Below are 25,928 nucleotides of genomic sequence, written 5' to 3' on the forward strand. Positions count from 1 at the left end.
AATATTAGAATTTATTATATGGATCTAAAACATGCATAATTTAATGTATATTTAGAAACAGTAAACATAAACAATTCACAATAAATTAAACAGGATTCAATAAATTACCAACAAAAGTAACTTTATTATTTTTAATAATAAAACTATCCTTTGGATTTGCCATTATAGGAGCAGATATATTCAATGTCGTTTCTTTAAACTCGGATTCATCTAAAATATATATTTTTAAAAATATAAAAAATATAACGTTGTAAAAGAATTAACAAATATGGGAAGAAATATAATAAAAAAATTCCTACCCAAATCACATTCATCTAAAGTTGCTTTGCCATCAGAAAATGTTGAGTGGTAAAACATAAACTCCATCTAAATTTAATTATAACAAAAATAAGATAAAATATATTTCACAAAAAGCTAAAATCAATTAGAATACAATTTTCCTATCTACCACATAGGTTCACCTATCCTATTCTTTTGAGAAAGTAAATGGTTATTGTTCTTTTTCTGAGGCTTATAATAATTTTTGGTCTTAAGGTTTGACAAAGCAACATTTAAAAGTGCACTGAAGACCAACTAAGATTTTTCTACCAACAGACAACTTCTAAATTTACAATACCTTAGATTTGACACTTAATTGTCCTTCTATAGGTTTCAACTCCACCCTCCATTTCTCAGCTATTGTCTTCTCACCACCAGCCTCGTATAAAACTCCGCCTCTTTTAAAATCTTTAAAAATTATTGATTAATATTCATTAGCAAAGCAAGAACATGCTAACAACATTCTAGATAAATTCAAAGGAGTCTCTTAACTAATGAACATTTAGACTGAATAATGTGACAGTGAGTTAATATAAAATAACAGAAAACCCTATATCTTCTTTAAACTTGATAAAGAATCCTCCCCGATCAAAATAATATAAATAAGAAGAATACCTATATCATCTTTAAACTTGATAAAGAATCCTCCCCTATCGCCAGCTTGTAACAAATCTGTCTTTTTCCTTCAAATAATAATGCACATTGAACAAGGATGACAAAATCAATTGAGACGGAACTAATCAAAACAACAGAATTTTAAGTCGATAAATCGGTGCTTTTTGATTGATAATAATCGAAAACTACAAGTTTATAATGCGATTACTTAAAGAAACTTTTAAGATTTTAAATTGATTATATATTTTTTTTTTTATAAATCTACAATTTTAGTCAGGAGATATGAAATTCTATAGTGTCTTTGATTAAAAACATCTATACATGCATTGTATCATAGTATACTCCTTACAGAATTATAAGTATATGTAATATGTATTGTGTTATATCGATTCCACAAAACAATATTTTTTTCTCTCAAAATCTGAGAAAAATGGGGTATAGTCCCTTTCGCACCTTAAGGGATGATTCTTCAGATTTTTCACAGGAAGTTTTCTCCTATTTTTAGCCCCTGCGGGGGCTCTAACCCTGCGGGTCAAATTTCCTAACCCTGTGGGGCAATCACCTAACCCAATATAACCTAACCTAACCTAAAATAAACTATAAAAAGCCATTTTAAAAATACGACGAATCGCACCTTAAGGAGCGTTGCCACGAAAGGGACTATTCCCGAAAAATGTAAGAAAATTGTAAGGAAGTGCAATTTTATTCCTGAATATTTCCATATCTTTCACTGACCCATGACTTTTCTAAAAAAGAAAAATATATAAATTAGTTTGTCCGTTAAGGTTGCTTTTTTCCTTGCATTTCAGGACAGTGCCAGTGGAAAACTAATTTTTTAAAAACTTTTTCACTAGAAAAAAAAACCTTTGGTCCTTTAATAGCACTGAAAAAATAACAATTCATAAGACTGGCACAGACGTTTGGAACAAAAATGTTTTTGTATTTTAAACATTTCATGTTATCTTTTTTTATTTAGTTAAAGTTCTAAAAAGAAATAAAAAGTAGAATGTATAAAAAGATTGCAATGTTTTATAAAAATTATAGAAAAAGTTTGCTTGTTATTTACCTGTAATGTATAAAACTTTTTACAAAATTACAAAAAGAAAATTTTGGCAGTAAAGAAAATAAACAAGGATGAACAAAACAGGAGCAACAAAGTAAGAATGGCATTCGAAAAAAAAAATTAATTTTGTTGAAAATTTTCAATAGTCTATCTTATTAAGCTGCAGAATAGTTCTTCTTTTCAACATAAAAATTACATTAAACACAAGGAATATTGTTAAAAAGATAAACAAAGCTTTTATGTAAGATCGATGTTTGTTGATCAAGCAAACTGACACAAAAATTTAGACAGTTTATTTTCCGCCTGTTGAAATCATGTTCTACCCAAAGCAATCTACACGGACTAAGTGACTTAAAGCGAAGATGCCCATTTCTCAGGACAGGTAGACGGACAAAGTGAGCTATAGAAAAGCTTTGCTACTAAAAAATGAAACACAAATAAGAATACAACAATGGGATAAGACATGCAAACATTTATTTTATTTCCTGGCAATTATTCTTTAAATATAAAAAGATAAAAAAAGACATTTTATGCACCAGCAAGAAAGATGACGTAAAAATGTGATGAAAAAGCTGGCTTTTATCTATTTTATCTTTTCTCTAAATTTGTCTTTAATTTCCTAAGAAGTTTCCAAACGTCTGACTTATTTGTACATCTAAAGTAACTTCAAATTAAGGTACACCCAAGTAATAGTTAAAACCAGTAAAAAAAATATTTCAGCGACTTGTCATATAATGCGAATCAGTGGCAAAAGTAGGGGGTTGTAAGACTAAGGGGTGTCAGGAACCACCTTAAAACTGAAAGCCTGACTTCCCCTTTTTCACCCCTTAATGGTTTGACACCCCTTGGCGAATCGCTGTGCACGTTATTGGTGCGAATGGATTGAAAAAAATAAATGAGCTTATTTTTGCTCTTCTCGATATACTGTAAACTATTTCAAGCAAAGTCAATGAATTTAGATATCTGTACACGTTAATAGATAAAGTTTTCTTTTAATTATGTAAAATCAATTAATTTTAATAGTAGGAAGTAATTTAGCAACAATTTAAGTGCATAAACAAAATATAATGATTCAAATTTTAAAACTTCTTATATGGATTGATATAAAAAATAAAATTATAGAAAAATCCACCAATAATGCTTTTCTTTAAATGGAGGGAAATTGGGCTGTTAGTTACACTAGTCCCCAAAGTTTTATAGTAGCGTTTTCTTATTTGTTACCTTAACAACTATGGGGACTTTATTGAATTTTTATTGTTTGCTTCATTAAGTTAACGCCCAAACAGGAAACTGGCTTAAATGCATGCATACATGCTACTTCTTTTATATTAGGATTAATTTTAGTTTAATTTTGGGTCAATAAATGTTTAATTTTTATTTAGTCTTTTTTTTTCAGTTTTAAACTTTATCTTACCTGTCCATGAAAGAATGCATGTAGAACAGTTCCAACTTTACATTTTCCAGATTTAACTCGTCCAGCGCAAAATGTTCCTCTAAACAAATACATATTTATTCAAATTGATTAATTTGAAAGTAATTATGTCACACCTTAACTCGCACAGCCACAATTTGTCGATATATGACCTAGATGACTCAGAAATATTCCTAAGGATAGGCTATCCTTTATTTAAAGTAGTAAGAATTTTTTTGTCTGAGCTCAAGAATTCGATAAATACTGAACCGATTGAGTTCTTCACTTTATGGAAGCTTCTTAAACTTAAAGGCCCCTGAATGGTTTTAGGCTATTTAATTTTTATATCTAAGGTTTGTTTTAGGCGATTTTTCTACTTTCCTTACTCCTTTGAATACATAGCTTCTAGATGCTATAAGCGCAGGCGCTAGTAGTCCAAGCCCATTAACAAAATAGCCCAAAACCAAAACAGAATTTATATTTCCAGGGAAGCACAACCTTTCGGGTCTAGCAGTTACCAAGATCTTGAGCTTTAGACATTGACAAACAGAAAGACATCTTACTACCAATATATATTGCATTTTTAAAAGTATTCAAAAAGGGGGGGGGGGGGTTAATGCAACCATCTCGTAATCAGTGAGCAAATGGCACTTAGAATTCGAATTTTGATCTGGAATTTTGCATGAGTAATCCTTAGTAGGTCTATTTTCCCTAAATTGAACAAAAAGTTGGAAAAGTAACGGCTAACGGCTGGCGGCTCAGCAGTTTAACCATTTTTAAAACTATTTTCAAGGGAAATCATCACGAAACCTATCTCCACATAACACTCTATGCTGCTCCAAAACGTTTTCAAACGGTTCTAGCCGCTAGTTGCTGGTACTAGAAATCTAAAAATGTTTTTTTTTGTATCATTTCACATGATTTAGAGCAAAAATATGTTTCAAAAAGTTGATTCCTACATAATTTATGGCAGATTTGCTCTAAAAATAGCCAAAAAACGGCTGAACCGTTAGCCATAATTTTTTCAACTTTTTGTTCGATTTAGGGAAAATAGATCTACCAAGGATTACTCATGCAAAAGTTCAGATCGAAATTCGAATTCTAAGTGCCATTTGCTCACTGATTACAAGATGTTTGCATTAACCCCCCCCCCCCCCCCTTAATCTTGATGAACGTTTTACAACAATGGGATTTCGAACAAAATTACAAGATATCTTTCTTTGTCTTAAATTTTGTGATATCCCCTGGGTAATGTATCTCTGCATATTGACATGGAGATAACTACATAGAGAAAATAAGGATAATTATGTCCCTAAGAAGCAGACTCAATAGTTTTAACTAAAAAAATTACATGTATAAGAGGCAAATAAAATTTCAAAAAAATGACAACATAAATTAGCATTGCTACTGAAATAAAAAAAAAATAGTTACGTAGACACAGGGCATCAATGTGTAATTATCAATAATTTGAACGAAATGACGGACGTACAATTATGTAGACATACATTTGGTATACAGTAGTTACACTACTATACTAACAATCTCCAACTTTTCAATCAAGAATTCACAATTCAATTTAAAGTTTTAGAGCCAATGCAAATTCTTCGGATTAAGTGTCTTCTATCAATTTTTACAATTAACAATACTAGCAGCGGTTGCGCCCCTATGTGAAGGTTCCCTATAAAGGAGAACTCAATCAGTTTGGTAGTTATTGAAATATTAAGCTTCAGACAAAAAAAGAACCTCAGTACTTTATATAACAGGATATAAGTAACAAATTTAGTTTTTATGAAGACTTATTCCTTTCTGAAGAAAAAAGATTACTGTATTTTTTAAAACTCCACAGAGTGTTTAGAATTTATGTCCTGATACTTTAAGGAAATAAAATAAAAAATATAATGAAAAATGGCAACTGCAAAGATACGCAAAAAATCTTATATAGCCCACATCTTGCTTTCTACATAATAGGTACTAGCAGATAGACTTAAAATTACTGCTTAGAAAACTGTTTTAGCCAGTTCTAAGTCAAAGACTACGAATCCAATTAGCAATTTTTTTACCGCGGAACATGTGAAGAATTAATACCTATATCTGACATTTATCAATCCCTGGTTATATTTAGATTATATATTTCATCTTCTTCCTATGTGTAAAACATTGAAGAGAGAAGGAATAAAATTGATTTGAAGACATTTATTCTTCTTTTATTTGTGTTTTATTCCTCATAAAGTGTCTGAATATAGATTCTATCAAACACAACTATTCCTTACAAAGAAAACTGATATTAGTGGATATCACTTCTAATAATGTATGTGTATTTGTTATCAAAATTAAACAAGTTAATGATTATATTATTTTATAAGTAACAGGACATATAAATAGTTCTTTTTAGTGAAGCTTATAATAAGCCCAGAGAAGGTTATACCTAACTATTTTGGGGTAGGGGCCTACATCCACTTAAGAGAAATCGACCCTTTAGAATTTTCCTTTTCTTTCTCATTCGTTCTTTTTAGCCTCTCAATTTAGAGCTTTTATGCCCAAGACATTTTTGAACTTTTTTGCTATTTTTCCAATAAAATTTGCAACTTTCTAATTGAAAATCATTTTCTCAACATTGAAAATCTAGTACTAGTGCCGCCGTCATTAGAGTAAGTACCTACCAACTCATTTTATGATTTATAAAAAAATTTCATTATATATTACATGAGAGATTAAAACTAGGAAGTGAGAATTTTCTCCTTAATTGACTGTCAATCAAATTTTAGAGAGTGAGAAAGAGTAATAGAGAGAGAAATAAAGTTTTATCTTGAGAAAAGTTTTTAAATTAACATATTCAAGGTCAATGGTGAATCTTTCTTAAACTTGTTACAGATTTTTGATTTATTAAAACAATGAAATCATATTTCTAAAAATATTTTATGAAAATGCGTAACATAACAGGTATAATTGTGTATTTTCCCCTCTGATCTATATCTGTAGAAAAGTCCTTAAAGGCTAGGGATGAAGCTGCTTGAATCACAAAAAAGCGATAATTTGTGTACTTCTGACTAAAACAACGAATTTGATTAATAATCTCGGATAGTGGCTTTTTAAAAAACCTTTGGGGAATATTTCTTTTTATACCTAGGTATTTGAAATAAATCACTTATGAAAACAAATTTTTTTTACGCAACAATTCTAAATATCTTCCAAAACTTTGACACAAATTCTTTAAATGTGTAAAGAGAGCGAAAGGTTTAATATATAGAATAGAGCAGATCAAAACAAGAATGACATCTACAAAAGCGTAATCCTCCCCCCTTCCCACAAAAAAAGGTTTTACAGCAAATTGTTTCAAAGTGAAAGCCACTCTGAGAAGATTGTCTTTGTGCATGTTACCAATCAAAGAAAGTATAAAAATAAGCCAATAAGAGAAGAGCATCTTAAACAATGACAGTAGGAGTTATAAGTTTAACCAGTGAGAGAACTAATCCTTCATAACAAGATGTTTGACTTATAGTGCAGGTAAGCTGTTAATCAAAAACAAAATTAAAAATAAATTTTCATAAATAAATTCCTTGTAGATATGACGGACGGTTTATAAAATACTGACGTACAAGTTGTAATTATAGATATTCGCTAGACTTTGAGAAATAGTTTGGAAAAATTTCCGATATTGGTTGAATTGATGAATATCTGAAGCTAAAAACATTCAAAATTCTTTTAATATATTGTTAACATTGAATAATAAGTAGAATACCAAAATCTCATTTTAATGTATCTCTAAACCAAACCTTGCTTAATGAGGTGCATAGTTATATGGTGTCAAACGTTCATTAGACAACCAACCCTTTGATTGTGCGACCGTTATCTGGAAGTCCTAACTGTGCATTGTAATGAGTTGCGCCTATTTTGGGCCAAGGCATCCCCCAAACTATTTATGTGGCACACCTGAAATAGCAGGAGTCGGAATCAAATTAAATATCTTTAGTTATGAGGTGGTGTCAGGTCCAGATTAGAACCTTCAAATAAAACGGCGTATTGCCGTAATTACCTATTTGGAAAAAGTTGCATTACTACTTTACCCATAATTCAAACTTTTAGAAATCAGGTTTAATCAGTGTAAGGTGGGCGTTTCAAGCTACCTGGCACATCATCTAGAGTTTTCTATGATTTAAATAATACACGTGCTAGATATTCTAAACATATATGCAGGAATCTTAATGGACAAGACAATTGACGAAAAATTGATGGAAATCCTCAAAAACGATGAACAAAATGACCTATTTTGAATTTGAAATTATTGGTTGAAAAGTTTTGACAGTATTACTTTGGATCAAAATTATCCAAAGCTTTTAAGCTAACAAATAATATTTTTAAAACTTTGGATACGAGCGTAATTTAAAGTCCAATGTCCCCCCCCCCCCTCTCCCAGACAGTTATAGGAAGTGAGCCAAAATATTCCTTTATTCTAAATATTAGATATTTAAATTAGATAAAATATCTTTAAAAGTCTACTGAATATTTGATAAAACTAGGATAACAACAAACGAATTGGCGATGCTTTTGTTCATTTAACCCAGGATCGCTAAAAACAAATACAACTCACAGATATCTGTTCACTGATGTGTATATCATGTATATTGTATAAGCTATACTCTAAATACATACAACCCTTTGAAATTTGAATGCACGAACTTAGTTGCGCCTTAAAACCTTTGGGTTCTCCCCTAATCTACCTTAAGTCATTGAACTGACAGAACAGCAGTGGGAATAATTCTTAGACTCTATGGTTAGATTGGGCGAGAAAACGAGTGTCCTAAACATCTATTGGAGTTGTTATATTTAACACCTTCAACTTACCGTTTTGGAATTTGTCCGACTTGTTCAGCGGGAAAATAAAACTTGGAACCTAAGTCTCTGGTCAGATCTTTACTGAAAATTAAAAACATCATTATTAAATTTACTTTATAAATTATGTATTTGTGTTGATTTAGTACAACTGAAATATATAAAAATATTTCAGGTCTACTTTAAATTACAGCCTAATGTTCCCTTTTCCGATGCCATTTTTAGACAAAACCTCTGCAACATTGGAAGCAAATAAATTTTTTACATCTTACCTCTTTAATGTTTGGTTAATTTGTGTGAACAAAGCCTGAACAGATTGAGAATGCTGGTCTACTTTCTCTAATGGCTCTACAACAACCGGACTCTCATTAAAACCCACTTCATCTACAGATATTACAATGTATTTGAATGGTTGCTGTTATTTGTTGTTGTGTACCTAGATATTTTACCTTCAATCTTCCCTTTATGGTTTACAATCCAACACAAATCATGGATAAAGTCAGGGATAAGGGAATGATATTCTGACAAACAACTCTAAAGGAAAATTCCCCTCAAAACACTTCCCTTTTCCTCCCCTTCTTTCCCACCCCTCTTCACTTGACAAAAACAAACTTATCACCAGATACCCAATAAGGTTTCGTGATTTTTTGTAGAATTGTTGGTTAGACTGGCTATCCCTTGTCGATATATGACTTGGATAAAGCGAAAAAAGTAGGTATTGTTTTCAAGGTTTCTATAAATATGGTTCTTAAATAAAAGCACAGACAATTACTTTTAAATCTTAAGAAAAAAGTATGATCTCAATTAGTTCAACCTTTTTTTCCAGTAAGAAATAGCAAATGAAAATCGGCGTTAGATAACAAATTTCGGTGGCAGCGGCTTCACTTAAGTTATTTACTGTTTAAAAAAGCAAATGCTAATCAAAATGGTTATTATACCAGTTCCTTGGTATTTCAGGATTGGTTTAAAAACAGAGAAAAAACGCAACCCGCATCCATCCTTATTTCTTAACTTTTTCCCCATCATAATTTACAGGAGAAGACTACAATACCATTTAGAGAACTACCCTGTTTTTATCAACTCCAGAACCAATCCGTTTGTTCCTGGCCTTGCTAGATTGTCCTAGTTTATTTGATCACTTCCTTTGTGTTGTGTTGGTTTAGATCAATTCAATGTGTTTAAGTCTAATTGCAAAAATTTAAGGTAAATACCTACTGTGTTTCTCTTTGTATCAAGGAATGTATATGTAGGATGATAAATAAATCTCCCCCCCCCCCCCCTCCCAGTTTCTAGTTTTAATATCTTTAATTTTAGCTCTAACTTGTAAATACTTGAAGATGATTACCCTTTTACTCCCTGATTTCAATTCAGCTTGAAAATATCGAACAAGGAAAAATAAATCCAGGAAAGTTAAATTTAAAATAGTATTTGAAGACTGCAAACTCAAAACTCAAAGAAAAAACATTAAACATATCTAAATAAAATAGTCTGCAAATTATCTTCATAACAAGGATGACAACATCCATAAGTAGCGAAGCACAAAAAATCATGGATGGAAATACGTAAAAGTAGATTTAAAGTTTATTTATTAAAATCAGGAATAGATTTATTGGAGAAAATAAACACGAAACCTTGTTTTATTTTGTATAACGATGTCGGTCAAAGAAAATTACATAAAAGATGCTCATAACAATGGGAAAAATTATTTTGATACTGATATCCCAAAATGCATCAGAGATATGGAAAAATAAGGGGAAAATTTAAAAATAGCCAAAAACCTGCAAAAAAGCAGTTTGACCGTCATGGTTGTTTTCTCTAAAAAACATTGAAATTTGAGTTTGATATGTATAACTGAAAAAATTTTGGAAATCGGACCATAAATACAAAAAATATGGAGAAAAAACAAAAATAGCCTAAAACCTGCTGAAAGCCAGTCTGACCGTTATAGTTGTTTTCTTTAAAGGACAGAAAATTTGATTTTGATATGTATAACTGAAAAAATTTTGGAAATCGGACCATAAACACCAAAGATATGGAGAAAAATGTGAAAAATACAAAAATAGCCTAAAACCTGCTTAAAGGCAGTCTGACCCCATAGTTGTTTTCTTTAAACGACAGGAAATTTAATTTTGATATCTATAACTGAAAAAAATTTGAAAATCGAACCATAAACACTGAAGATACGGAGAAAAATGTGAAAAATACAAAAATAGCCTAAAACCTGCTTAAAAGCGGTCCTATCGTCATCGATGTTTTATACTTAATTGTGCTCTTTAATGATGGGAATGTTGTCAAAAGGTTTCAGCATTCTATCTTTTATAGGAGCTGAGTTAATCCCATTTCCCCCATAGCGTTACGGACTGACTGACTGACTGACTGACTGACGGACGGACGGACGGACGGACATAGTGAATTATAGAGTAGCTTCGCTACTAAAAAGTAAATTAGTACCTACTACTATGAATTTGGGTTCCAGGACAAACGCAGGAGTCCCAAACGTCAGAGTGGACAAACGCAGGAGTCCCAAACGTCAGAGTGGACAAACGCAGGAGTGTTAAAATACTAATTTTATTAAGTATTTCTATACAGATTAGGTTAGGTTAAGATATGAATGAACAAATAAGCCCCCCGCAGGGGTTAGGCATTTAAAAAACCTATAAGATGGTCTAAAATAGGTTAGGTTAGGTTAAGTGTCCACTCCGACGTTTGGGACTCCTGCGTTTGTCGTAGGACCAATTAATCTGTACTGAATTTAATTGTTATTTTTAATACCAACAAATCGACTTGTTTAATTAACAAAGAAAATCATACATTAATAGAAACAATATTTTAAATCTCTCTTCCCCCCTCTCCCACAAAAAAGGGATGCTTCAGTTAAATATAATCAGGTTTTATTGCAGAGTAATCTTTTGTATCACAAAAGGATTTAATAAAAATAATAGTAATAATTGGCTGCGCAACTTAAAATCTTTGTGCTATAAAACCAGGGACAGAAGTATGGCACTTCAATAGAATTTATTTGCTTCTTATTTGTCGGACATGAATCATTGTTAATGTTGATACAATATGTATTGCTTTTTTTCTGCATCAAGATAAACAACTATGTGATTTGAACCAATCAATGATTAATATAATTTACAAATGATATTATATTAAAATCTTGCGAAAAAGGTGAAGGCAAAATAATTATCTTTTGGTTCCATATCCCTGTGTGAAACCTGTATAAAATATCCAACCAAACTGAAGCCTCTGCAACAAGATTATAGCCCTAAATAACCAGGAATAAAGGAAGTAATATGTTTTTAATTTGACGAATTTTATCATTTATGAAAATGTTGATCTGCTAATGTGAAGATAATACGATTTTTAAAACAAAGTTGTGACTTAGTTAGACGATAACTTAGTCATAAAAAAGTGCACCATTGAGATACAGATTCAAAAGTTTACAAAATATTAGGGACATACCTACTTTTCTCTTCATCTATGTTGTAAAGCCCATAATTCCAGAATGTGGCGCAAACAATAGAAACTTTTATAATAACACTTTAGGAAAAACAGCCCTAGAAATATTAAAAGATTTCCACTCAACATCCCATTTGTTTTACTTTTACCCCCTGCACAAAATTCCCTACATTATTACTACTCAATTTTTTTGAAATTTAGGGGGGGGGGGAATAAGTTCGAAAAAAGAGTGAGAATTGGGTGGAGATGAAAAAAAAAAGGCAGCCAGATAATGATAAATTTAAAAGTAACTTTGATACTAAAAGCAAAATCTAAATATCATTGAGGTTGAAAACGGGACAAAGATAACTAAAATATTGTCGTTGCTATTCTGTTTATAAATTGATGATACTGCAAAGTGGTGGAATGTTTTGCCAATGTTTTTTCGAGCTTTTCACTCAGCAGAAACAGATTTCTATCATTTCTGGGTAAATATACAAGATGTAAGTGAACCAAAGTTTATGGCTAAGTAAAATTGCTTAGGCTTTGTACAGACAAACTAATGAGTCTTTGCCACAATAAATTAGACAAATTGTTATTGAAAATGGGCTAAACATGAAATATTTACTAAAACAGAATATATATTTACTACTTAGCTAAAGTAAATATGTACTTTTATGGTTTATGCTTAATTAAAGTTTTCCATAATTTTCTCTTCAGCTTTTACTACGCAACTACTAGGTATAAAATTAATTAATACCTCTGTCCGCCAGTCTGTAAACGTGAATTTATAAATTGTATTTTTAACATATCAATTATTAAAAATCCTCATAAGTAATAACTTTTCAAAAAATTTCTGTTCTTTTCCAACCTTTAACAAAATTTCCCTTCGCCCCTATTTTTCACTTTTATATTAAATTATCATTAAATTGAAGGATCAACATCCTCCCTATTTCCGTCAAGTGCTCAAAAAGGGGCGTAGCCGATAGAACAATTTAAATTAGGGGAGCCAATTTATAATTAAATCTAATTGTAATTCCTAAATCCATAGTAACCAAGTCAACTGTTTCATCATCCGTTGAATTCCTGAAATAAAATAAACTTAAATCATAACTTTACTTTAATAATTTTTTTAATGATATGTAGGTATTAATCTTAAGGTATTGTTTGAAATATTTTTTTATAGAAGTATCGATCATATGTTTTTAAAGGAAAGATTTGAATACAAAATACTACTCACGCTTCGTTTTTTATTAAATGAATAAGTTGGGGTACAATGTTTGGCACTTTCGATATAAGTAAATGATAATAAAAAACCCATAGAATGCGATAATAACTTCAGAAAAATCGAAGAAAATAGTTTTCATACTTAATTAACGTTTTTAAGTTTTTCTTCAAAAAGTTTAGATAAGATGCCTTTAAAAGTCGTCTATGATTTTGTCAGGGATAAAAATGTAACTTTAAAATAAGAATTACAACATATTTTTTCAATTAGTACAACGTAAAATTTTGAACATTTTATTGATCAGTATATTTTTTAAAATGTGAAGTAGAAACCTGAATATTTTATCATGAAAATTGTGTTATGATTTGATTGTCTGCTAGATTACAAGAAAAAAGATACTGACAGTACTTGTTGGTTCTTTTAATAAAATTAGGTAGATTACTTTCAGAACCCCTCTTTTTGCAACGTTATTTCAATAGAACAGAGCCGTAGTCTTAGTGTTCTCAATATCTAGACAGCCAACCATTGTTTTAGAATTGTTCAATTTTTTTAACTTCTGATAAAAACAGAATTAATGGTATTTTTGTAAATATTATACCTCCAAGAAATGGCTATACTTCCAAATCATATGTTGTGTGATATTTAAGAGGAATTATTTTGATATAATGTCATTAAAATATTCGTTGAAAAAAGTGCTATTCTAGCTTATACTTCACATTTTAATGTGTATGATAATTCAAATAAAAGATAATGAAGATTTATATTATATTTAATTCTTAAAATTATAAAGAAAAACCTGGAAACAGTAAAAAACTGACTTTATTTTATTGATGTAGGGAAAATTTTGTCAAATATTTGAATAAAAAAAACAATATCAAACAAAATAAATTATTTTTGATATAGTCACAAAAAGGCTTAATGAGTTTAGGAAATATTTCATTCACTAATCATGTCATTTAAACTCTATTTCACAGAATACAGTGTAAAAAGATGTTCTCGTTTTAATTTTAAGTAATTTCAAATGCATTTTAATACCTTTTAATGATTTATTTTTTGAAACATCTTTTTATAAAATGTTATTGATTTTTGAAGTTATATGTTAGAATGTTTTTAAATTTTGTTAACATTTTGTTTTAAATGTAGAAAATTGGTAATTCTAAACATTCAAAAAATGATTTTATTAAATTTTCATCACTTAAATTGCATGTTTGATGAAATTTTCAACTGATAATTCAAGAAAAATCGTTTAAGTTTTATTATATTTTACTTTGAATTGTTAAAAAAATATATTATTGTCAAAAAAGGAGAAGTTATGTTTTCCTCAAAAAAAGACCTAAAACATGAAAATTAACACGTGTAATGAGAATTTTTTTCTTTCAGGTTTAATTTTAAGTAATTATTGATATTTTTTGTAAAAAGGATTTTATATAAAAAGTTTTAAAACTCGAGTTATGTAGTGGTTCTAAAAAAGGTTGCGAATTTATGCAATTTTCTTGCAAAAAAAATTTTCTAGGATTTTAAAAATAGCAAAGGGTGTTATTAGACGTACTTACAGATACAATTGCTAAGTCATTTTGGCCAAACACTAAAATAAAGTTTTGACATCTGAGGGTCCAACCGTGTACTGACTGTTTGTCAAGTTGAAGTACTGGATTTGACACATGTTTTTATAGATAGTAAATACTTTTATTACAACTTTTATACCTTCCACACCGAGTGAGTGAGTGTGTTTTTGTAAACAATATATTGAAAGGAATCCTACAGTGGTAGGACTGTTAGCCTTATCAAACACAGCATTGATACGGAAAAAAGAAATAAAGCAGTAAAAAAGTATTTAAAAAATTGCATATACCGTTCATTTTTCACGTAAAGTAATGATATAATCATGATATTGAGGTCGGATTGCAATAGCAGTTTCGACAAAACATTAGCCTCTTTTTCATATAAATGTCAGAAGTCTGATATAACAGCATATGGTACAACTATGAATAAAAATAACATACACATATAATAACCTTCTTATTTTCTGTCAGTTTTATTGTCTTTGAACCCTGGCTTGTAACAAATACAAAGATTCCAGTATTTGTGTTTAAAAACAAGTATTATAAAAATATTTTGTATGGACTATATAAGTATGTTTTCCATTAAGCTAAAGGGCTAGTACGAGACAATAACTGTCTGTCCAAAATTTTTAAAAAATGATTGAAAAGATTATAAAAACAGCTAAACTACATCCCACATCCCAGAAAAAAAGGGATTTACCTCATTGGCATCTAATTATAAAAAAATTTTTTTGAAACTTCAAAAACGTCTAATCTTTATGTGAGCTAATGGGGGTGTGTTTGTGAAACGCATATTTTTTTAACTACACCCATAAATTTTGTTAGTTATGATTCTATAGTCGATTCAATGCTGAAATATATTTGCTGAACGTTTGCCAACGGCGACCATTATTTTTGCATGTTCAGGATTTTTTCAAGAAATAAAGGAATAGAAAAAAAGAAATTGTAGATTTTGTAGGTTGATAAAAAGTCTAACAATAAAACATTGTTTGTATTATTGACAAAGATACTATATAATTTCCAATGAATAAGCATTAAGCATCTGTCTGCCAGTCCAACTACTGACAAGTTTTGGCAGTAAAGTAAATTGCTCCGCTGCTATTAAAGATGGACATCTAAATATGTGTAAAGGCAATGGTGGTATGGGGAATATTGAGGTAATGTTCCAATACTAACAAAAAATATTGATAATGTTTAGCTCAAGGGTAAAAATCACAGCCATGTTTTTAATGTTTTCAAAAACATTGAGAAAAATATCTTCGAACTGAAAAATATTGAGAGAAAAAGCCTCCGATAATGTTAATGCTAATCTTTCTAGTGCAACCCCTGTATTCCTGAGTAGTTTAGCAAAGCATTATGATTGCTGTACTGTACAGGGAATACTTTTATGTGTTTCCATGAAAAATATTAAAGGTTCTATATGCACAAAAATGCATACAGAAAAGTATCATTAATAGCATGTAATAGAATGATTTCAAGGATGTGATAAAAGTATCAATTTATGGTAAATATCGTTATAGGAATGCACGCAAGTATATTTTTATTTGAATTGAAAATATTGTATTGTAATGAAGAAAAATATGAAACCTAATATCTCTAATTATGGAGAGAAAGAAATTTCAAGTATGGCTTCGAAGCAAACTAATATTCGCTAAATTAGAACTGCTTCTGAGCCACAGTAAAAATCATGTTTCGTATCGTATTATGAACAATTTTCTACGAATAATAAAATTAAATTAATTTTAACATGTTTATCCTTTTCTATATCTATTGATTTTTACAATAAGCCATTAATTTCAACTTTAAATACTAACCTTTTAAATATGACAGGTATAGAGATGATATTGAGATGTTGACATATTCTAAACATTTCCACAATATCCTAAAAGTAAGATAATCTAAAAATAAAGAAAAATACCCAGATACTGTTTCATGTACAGAATGGGGAAAACCAAAAAATTGAAATATGATTAGATAATTGGTTGTTTATGAAAATTTTAGTTTTGCCGCTAATCTCAACATCCTTTTCATGTCAGTAGGTAGCCCCTATGTAAAAAAAAAAACCAATCCTTAACTATTAGTGATTGCAATCCGTCGAATTTTTGGGCCGGATCCGGATTCTTAAAAGAATCCGTCAAAAAATGTGGCAGATTCCTTGCGGATTCTTATTTTTGACGGATTCCGGATTCGGATTCCGAATTCTAGCAGTATTTTAAAAGTCTTTTAAAAATATGAAGCATGAAAAGCTGTGAAACGAAAATAAATACCTACAAAAAATGCAACATTATTAATTAAAATTTTTTATGTAGAAAACAATTTAAGTGCTACATATGTCCTAAAAATTAATGTGCTTGGTATTCTCTCTACGGGACTGATGCCATGTGACCACTGTACAGCCAATTAAAGGCGGTGAGTGGATTACAAGCTTATCATGTGATCGTTGGCTGTCCAATCTAAGCTCTTGGATTCAACAGCTCATCACATGATAGTTGGTTGGACAATGAGAGCTCTGCGTTACCAGCTGATCTCTCAACTTTGTGGTTTATGTGGGAAGAAATGGGGGGGGGGGTGGTGGTGTGTGGGGGGGGGGGGGGGGTGATCTTTGCCTTCAAAAAAAGAGAGTTCAAAGAAAAAACTCAAGATGCTAATTTTAGCCTACCAATTAAGAATCAAGAATCCGCTATTAAAAAATGTATTCCGGATCCGGATTCAGATTCCAAATTTGGCCCAAAAATTGGGCGGATTCCGGATCTGGATTGCCAACCCTAATAACTATTTTGTTTAAAACCCATTCAGCATAACTATTTTGTTTAAAAATAAACTACATAATACAATAGTAGCTTTCCCCAAAGAGAGGTGACAGATCTGCCATTATGTATAAAAAAATTTTGTTTAAGGACAAGAGTAAAATAGAAAGTGTTAAACTTTTAACATCCAGGTATAGTAATCATAATTGCATTTTTATTATCCTTATAATAGTAGCGTGGTGTTGGTGTATTAAACTCCTTCTCCTCCCTTCCCAAAAAGACCTAATTGTGTAGCTTCTAATTTAAACACAAAGAGGCAGAAAAAAACCCGAATCTAAGATTTATAGAACTACTTTTGTTATGTCAAATAAATAGACAATCTTGTATTGTAATATAATTAACCAACAAAGAATAACTTTGGTAACCCATGTCTTGTGAAAGTTTCTTTATTGAATAAGGTTAAGTGAAAGGTAGGTAAAGTTAATGAGACAAAGATCAAAGGGTTTTCAAGTAACAACCCACTTACAACAGAGTTACGTAGAAAGATGAAAACATCTAAGATGCTATTACCAACCACTATTATGATCTCAGATTTGGAGTTATAATATACCAGAAATCTTTGCACAATAAGAAGGTGGGAAAGTGGGGAGGGGCAGGAGATTACCTTAGATCCTGTAAATCATGAGCGCTAAATAAAAACATCACGAATCTAAAACTGTATTTATTAAGTATAGCTTCCTTGAAGCAGGTATGATGAAGCACAATTGAAATAAACACCTATATCATATTGCTCAATAAAAAAATACCTATTCATTATTATCAAAATTTATGGGTGTTTTCACTGTTTTGTTTATAATGGAAAATGCAATTTTGTTAAAATGATTAGTTATAGATATTTCCTTAAATCGATTCTGTCAGCTATTTCAGAATTTTTAGATTTTCGAGTGTCTTTTGTCAAAGAAAATTTACTGTTTTAATAATTATTTGTTTAAGTAGGTACATAAGTATAGAATATTAATTATTCGTGCCTTTAAGTGAACTATCTGAATGTTAAGCCAAATTCTCTCACATTAATTCACTCTTATTACGCTCTAAATATCTTAACAATCTAACAATCTTATATTGCCCAGAGAAATTCATTAAATTCACCAGCCTTTTATTCACTAATACTTTACATCTTATAAATGTTTCATTCATTTCGAGTATTGGTTTTGCTCCTAGAATCTGAGGGTTTTCCAATAATAAGGAGTAGCACAATAGTTACAATAATTTTTATTTCAGGTAAGTATAAGTGTCTTTATTTTTTTTCTACTCATAGATGTTGAATATACCTATCCAAGACGTTTATAAATAGTATACCTTTAAAATGCCTTCCTCTGGATTGATAACAAACAAAGCTGCATCAAGGCCTCTAATTAAAAATAATAGTATTAAAGATTTTCAATAAAAATCTTTAATGGCATGAATAATATTGGTACAAGTGTATAAATTTTCTGCCTAAAGTTAAAATTTTCATTTTGTAAAGAACTTGACATGCATTAAAATTAAGTAAAGCATTAATTTTAAGGCTTCTCAAAAATTAATAAAGACAATTTTGTACTTACTGAAGATTTGTTAGAGTATTTCTTTGATAGGATAAATTACCAGGCATATCTGTCAAATTGTATCTGAATTCATTGTCCCACAACTCTAAAATAAAGATTTTAAATTTTTTTTATATGTATATCGGTCTTGTTTAAAAGTGGACCAGGGCAGCTTTTAGGCTATTTCTAAACCTAATTTTTTTCTTCTAAATGGTATGTAATAATTAATTGTTGAAAAACAATTTAAGAATATTAAATAATGTAGATAAAACAAGATATGAATAACAAAATAACAATTCAAAACATTCACAGGGTCAAAAATTTCATATAAAAGTAATAACTAAAATTTCTAGAAGCAGGTAGGCACAGTTATGGAATCTCGACAACAAAGATTTTTTTATCCAATCTTTACAAGTGAGGTATTTTTGGAAAGAGGAATATATATAGAAAACGCCTATGTAAATTAGAAAATCCGCAGAAATCATATTTGCAAGTTATTTGCAAAAATCTGCAATGAAAATTTGCAAAATTAATTTCATCCCTTAAATGACAGATTTAGAAGAAAAAAATTTATGAAGTGTGTTTATCTATAAGTTTAGAATATACTTAAGGCAAAAAAAATTTCTTTAGTGTTACTTTTTTCACCTTATATATGAAAAAAGCAGTTTCTCAAATTTTATGATAGAAAAAGGTATAGGAACAAAAAACATGTTTTTTCTTGATGTAAACACAATAATTGGCATAAAATCTATCATCCTAAATGTAAAAATCAGATATAGAATCCTTTTTAGAGAAAATATAGTGCAAAAAGTAACCAAGACATTTTTGCAAAGTATGAAAATCTACAGAAAATAGTTCTTTTTGATTTTGATATACATATCAGATAAATGTATATAAAATTAGTGATCAAAAATTATAAAACAAGTTATAACTTTTTTCAACCCTATCAATGATTAAAATGCAATTTTAGGTTTACTCATTACCAAAGTAGCACATAAAAACTCTTTTTATTAGGTTATTAAACAAAATAAATTCAAATCAACAATTAGGCATTTTTTATAATGCAGTAGACCATTTTGTAGTTGGTTATTTGGAATTTATTTTGTTTAATCACTTCATAAAAAGAGCTTTTATTCACTACTTTGGCAATTCCTAAACCTAAAAGTGCAATTTAATCAATGACAGTGTTGAAAAAACTTATAACATGTTTTATAGTTTTTGATCACTAATTTTATATACATTTATATGATATGTATATCAAAATCAAAAAGAACTAATTTCTTTAGATTTTCATACTTTGCAAAAATGTCTTGGTTACTTTTTGCACTATATTTGCTCTAAAAAGGATTCTATATCTGATTTTTACATTTAGGATATTAGATTTTATGCCAATTATTGTGTTTACATCAAGAAAAAACATATTTTTTGTTCCTATACCTTTTTCTATCATAAAATGTGAGAAACTGCTTTTTCATATATAAGGTGAAAAAAGTAACACTAAAGAAATTTTTTTTGCCTTAAGTATGTTCTAAACTTATAGATAAACACATTTCATAATGGGATAGTTTCACGAAGTGCATTTAAAAAAAAATAGTGAACTTTAAGATTTTTCTATTTTAAATAACGTAGTAGTGCATAATATGAAGTTATTGATCAAAATTAAGAGATTTTACCAGGGATTTTCCTTAAAAAATGAGTTTTTCATTTTTATTTTCAACTTCGTTGCATGTTATATATGGCAAAAACTTTTTTGTCATAAATACAACTTTAGATAGCTTTTACTAGTTAATAGAACTTTAAACTTTTTATACAACAAAATACACATAACAACAAAGAATGACCAATAAAATATTCAGTATGGTACTTAGAGTAGTGATCTTTTTATATGTCTTAGTAGAATATATTAGGCATTTGATAGATATGATTGTGATAAAGAATTTTAACATTGACCTGACCAAACTTTTTTTATTTGACAATATCTAAAAGAGTTAGTGATTTGCAAAATAAATTACATGAGAATGGTCTTTATATATATATATGTTGTATGGTTAGTTGGTATTTCCGTGTGAGATAATGTGTATATTGTAAGTAAACCAGACGGTTTTCTTTATTTTTTTAAAAAGAATCTATAGAAAACCTGTCCTATAGTGAACCGGACGTTATTTTTTATGTTTTTTAAGTAACTTGTCCCAAGGGGAACCCCTGTTTAATTTTTTTATAAATATGTGGAAAAAGATTATCTAAAATTGGTGTTTTGGCTATACATATTTGGAAAAAAATAGACCATTCTCATGTAATTTATGTGGCAAATCTCTTTAACTTTTTTCGATATTGTCAAATAAAAAAAAGTTTGGTCTGGTCAATGTTAAAAATTCTTTAACATATAATCATATCTATCCAATGCCTAATATATTCTACTAAGACATATAAAAGTTCACTACTCTAAGTACCTTAACTCTTTAAATACACTTCATAGAACTATCCCTTTTTTTCTAAATCTGTCATTTAAGGGATGAAATTAATTTTGCAAATTAACATTGCAGATTTTTGCAAATAACTTGCAAATATGATTTCTGCTGATTTTCTATTTTACATAGGCGTTTTCTATATATATTCCTCTTTCCAAAAATACCTCACTTGTCAAGATTGGATAAAAAAATCTTTGTGGTGGAGATTCCATAATTGTGTAGGGTAAGTAGTACGTTACGAAAAAAATATCGATACCATTTAAATCTTCATTATGATTTTTGTACCTATTGGCTCTGTAGATCATTTAAAGGCCTATTATTATTTGATTTGAATTTTACCTAAATGTGTAGAGGATTGTGAAGAACCCATTTTCTTTTCTGCGGCAGAATTATCAATTTCTAAATAATATTGTAAAATTTGCACTAGGGAATCTTTTTTGAATCTATATCTCTGAAGGGGGGGGGGGGGGGCCGGGGGGGCAGTTGATATAACTTTCCACTATATTCTCACCTATTAACGAGAAATACATACATAAAGATAAATATCCTAATACTGTATAATACAGGATAATAAGTTATTTCTTTTAAAGTATCTTAGATTAGTTGAGTAGTTTTTATCCTATTGTACCCATTATTAAGACATGATATAAATTGTAAATAGGGTTGGCAATCCGAATTTGAATCCGCATACTCGCCAATTTTGGAATACGAATCCGTTTTTAATAGCGGATTCTGATTCTTAATTGGTAGGCTAAAATTAGCATCTTGAGTTTTTAATACTTGTCATTATCATCATTATAAAAGTTATATAAAAGTGAACAACTCTTAAAATTAGTTTGATTATTGTCATAATTGTTCAAGTTTAATTTTTAAATAATAAACCATACCTGACATTTCTTTAATAGGCACTCCGTAATTCTTGTTTAAAACTGAAAAAAAAAACAGTTTAAAACCATTCAAAAAAATCTTCTAAATAACAAAATAAGAGAAAAAATCTACTAAATTGATTGAGATATTAAGATAAATGGTTCAAAACTGTCTTTTCCTTTTGTACTTGAAGCTGATAGTTGAGTTTTTCCATGGAGTGTTGATCCTAAATGTTTATAACGTGATGGTCATAATACATTATTGCAGAGCGACCACCGCCTTTTTGATATTTATATTGAAAATAACGTACTACAAAAAAATTACAATGAACACAATAACGTACATTTTTTGAAAAAATAACGTACAATAACGTACCATAAAACACATATACATCTATAATACAAAGTAGTACAATGTCTGTCTGTCTGAAGCTTAAGATCTCAGTAACCACTAAACCGTTTGGGCTCTACTCATCAGGGAATATACCTACTGGTCCTGGGATGGTTTTAAGCTATTTTCTTGGGGGGTGGGACACCCCAAACTCCCACCCCACAAAATGAAAAATACCCCCTTTAAAAAAAAATTCTTTTTAAAACTGAAATCAAAAAAGAAAAGTTGAGTTCGACTTCCCAACCTCCCCCCCCCCAAAAAAAAAAATTCCTCCCCCCCCAATTTTTTTTTACTTTTTCTTTATTATTCTAAATAACAGCTCTTGATTAAACCTCTTGGGGCAAAGCCCCTAAGAGGCTAGGGGCGAAGCCGCTAGTATATCTATAATACAAAGTAGAACGATGTCTTTCCGCTAGTATTTATAGAAAGTAGTATACATTATATCAACTTTTGGATTCAAATTAAGGAAAAAACCCTTTAACTATAAAATATCAACATCATGTTCTATATTTTGATCTGAAAAAAATCACAATTGTTTAAATTTCTCATTTACATAATTTATATCATGTAAAAATATGGAGACATAATTGAAAGTTTATGTAAATTACATTAAATCTTTAAATGGCGCGCAGAGTGCGCCGGAAATTTTTTTTACCCCCCTCAAATCTGTTTTGGGTGTTAACTACTCCCCCTTAATTACCTCCCTACTTTGCAGCGTTTCGGAGCCGTTTGATTTTGGTGCGGCTCCGGCTCCGCGGACCCGTATCTGGAAATACGGCTCCGGCTCCAGCTCAGACTCTAATCTAAAATCAAGAAAAACTCGACATATATTTTTCCCCCATAAAAAAATATTTTTTATTATTGACTTTTGAAGTTTTTAAAAGTTTAATTTTTAATAAAAATGGCCTTGAAAAACTTAAAAATTAATAAAAAATAATAAAAATTTGCACATGACAAAACAGAGTTACCAAATTATAATTTATAAAAAATCTCTTTATTTATCTAGTCCGGAGCCGGAGCCGTATTTTAACGAAAATTACGGCTTCAGCAAAATATGGCGGCTCCACGGCTCCCGGCTCCGAAACACTGCTACTTTGTATTATAGAAAGTAGTATCTCATTCCTATAAGTACAAGAAAACATAAATATCAACTAAAAATTATCTTGCTAATTGATGAACAAATATTATACTCTTTTAAAGTTTAACTTTGCATATGTCCTGATAAGGTTTGTAATGGGTTTAGAGGATTTTTTTAAATTTATTGAAATGCTTGATTGAGTTTTTTTTTATTTTATGGAAGCTTCACTATGACGTCATATATCCCAGGATAAATTAGTAAAATTTGTAGTTTTTATGAAATACAAATACATTAATGATTACTAATACTAATCATACATTACAGAAAAACGTACAATAACGTATGCTGAAATGTTCATATTGTACACAAAAATCAATAACGAACAAAAACGTACCAAAAAACCTAAAAGTGGTGTTCAATATGAACATATTGAACATAACGTACATAGTGGTCACCCTGTTATTGTGAAATTAAATCTTAAACAGTAAAACATATAAACTTACTAGGTTAGGTTTAATATGACCCTAAGAATTTGCCTTTACCTGATTAGGGGTCATTATCGCTCATAAGTAATAAGTATAAACGATTTTTTATTTCTACACTATTAACTTACAAAAGGGAGGCGTTGAAGATAGATTTAAACATCTAAAATTCAAGTTACAGTACTAGGATTTGAACAAGCAGTTGCTTCAATCAATTTGAATTTGGATATTTCATTTAAAGCGGCGGCGGATCCACCTAAAACCAGTTTTTATGAAAATTACCACTTGCAAATGGCGGTTCTCGACGGCCAAACCGCTATTTCTTCGCCGTTATATACTTTTCTATTTTAAAGCAACTACCATGCAAAGATATACCTAATGCTGTAAATGTGAGATAAAAGTTTTTTTCAAAACAAAACGGCGGCGGGACCGCCGTCGCCTAAAAAAAATTTTGTATTGCATTTCTCGCCGAATTAGGCAATTTGTAAACATTTGAGACCATGTTATTTTTTTCAAAATTTTTTTCCCTTATTCCAAATCGCCTAATTCGGCGAGAAATGCAAAAAAATTGTGACAGCGGCGGTCCAATATCTTCAAAAGCAAAGGAGAAGCACTGAATTTAAGATATATCTGTAACCTTGTGATAAACGAGAATTTGAAAAAAATTAAAGTCCCCCCCCGCAGGGTTGGTTATAAGGAAAAAAAATTTTGGAAAAAAATAACATGGTCTCAAAAGATTCCAACTTGCCTAAATCGGCGAAAAATGCAATACAATTTTTTTTGAAGGGTTGGTTAGGTATAACCTGGGGAAAAAATTTTGAAAAAAATAACATGGTCTCAAATGATTCCAAATTGCCTACCTAACTAGGCGAAAAATGCAATAAAAAACTTTTTTTGGCGGCGGCGGAAAATGGCGGTGAACGGCGGTCCCGCCGCCGTCTTTTTTAAAGATCCTAAACTTGGGGTAATTAGTGACACCCTATACAGATTTGGATTCAATATCTTCAAAAGCATAGGAGAAGCACTGAATTTAAGATATACCTTGTGATAAACGAGAATTTGAAAAAAAATTACTCCCCCCGCAGAGTTGGTTATAAGCGAAAACATTTTTGAAAAAAATAACATGGTCTCAAATGATTCCAAATTGCCTAATTCGGCGAGAAATGCAATATAAAAAAAATTGGCGGCAGCGAACGGCGGTCCCGCCGCCGTTTTTTTGAAAGATACCAAAACTTGGGGTAATTAAGGACACAACCTAAAAGATTTTACCCAATTATTTCTAAACCTAAGGGAGTAGCACCCAAAATAAAATTGCTGGTATGGCGTGGCACAAGTCACCACATTCCCCCTTTAATCCAGTATGATGACCAATTCGTAATAAACCTAGGGTTCCAATATTGACACTTTGTTTCTGATCTCGTACAAATATTTCCCTCTCCTATTCATACATTAAACATTATCACAGTACCTAAATAAATTCTGTAAGACAATCAAAACTAATTATCTATTATATAATGTGCTGTGTGCAGTTGCACTTGATATTATATATATCACACATTTATTTTGGAAAAAGTGAGCCTCAATGGATTCCATACTGTCTAATTCACTAAGAAATGGCACAAAATCTTCGGCGGTTAACAAGTACCTTCAGGTATGAGGTTTAATTTCATAATTTTACAACAAACCCCCAAATTTACAAAGAAAATCATCTCATTGAACAGTTTTTCGAATGCTTGTATGTGTGTTTAAGATTCCTGTTTAATAATAGTTGTAGAAAACCTTCTAACATAGCTGCACGTTCCAAATACATTTCTAATCATCTGAAATGGAAATAAAAAAAACAAAAAA

General features: G+C 30.1%; 2 protein-coding genes across 2 annotated transcripts in view; one reads left to right on the plus strand and one right to left on the minus strand.

The window, feature by feature from the left end:
* The window catches only part of LOC145313609 (mitochondrial import inner membrane translocase subunit Tim8-like), a 131,067-nt gene that overhangs the window by 93,141 nt on the left and 11,998 nt on the right, over positions 1-25,928 (plus strand). The gene's annotated exons all lie outside the window — the stretch shown is intronic.
* LOC145313606 (elongation factor Tu-like) lies at positions 35-25,910 on the minus strand. The gene is made up of 17 exons (XM_080153076.1): positions 25,833-25,910; positions 25,464-25,516; positions 22,309-22,356; positions 22,151-22,192; positions 21,603-21,662; positions 18,817-18,901; positions 18,572-18,623; positions 16,280-16,347; positions 12,718-12,764; positions 8,510-8,621; positions 8,250-8,321; positions 3,411-3,489; positions 1,639-1,679; positions 934-998; positions 617-726; positions 300-366; positions 35-210 (listed from the first exon to the last, which is right to left on the minus strand). The coding sequence occupies exons 1-17, from the start codon at positions 25,898-25,900 to the stop codon at positions 86-88; spliced, it is 1,194 nt and encodes a 397-aa protein (XP_080009202.1). The 5' UTR covers positions 25,901-25,910; the 3' UTR covers positions 35-85.

Source organism: Acartia tonsa, chromosome 3 (assembly GCF_053477335.1).
Source record: "Acartia tonsa isolate MP-2025a chromosome 3, ASM5347733v1, whole genome shotgun sequence".
Lineage (NCBI taxonomy): Eukaryota > Metazoa > Arthropoda > Copepoda > Calanoida > Acartiidae > Acartia > Acartia tonsa.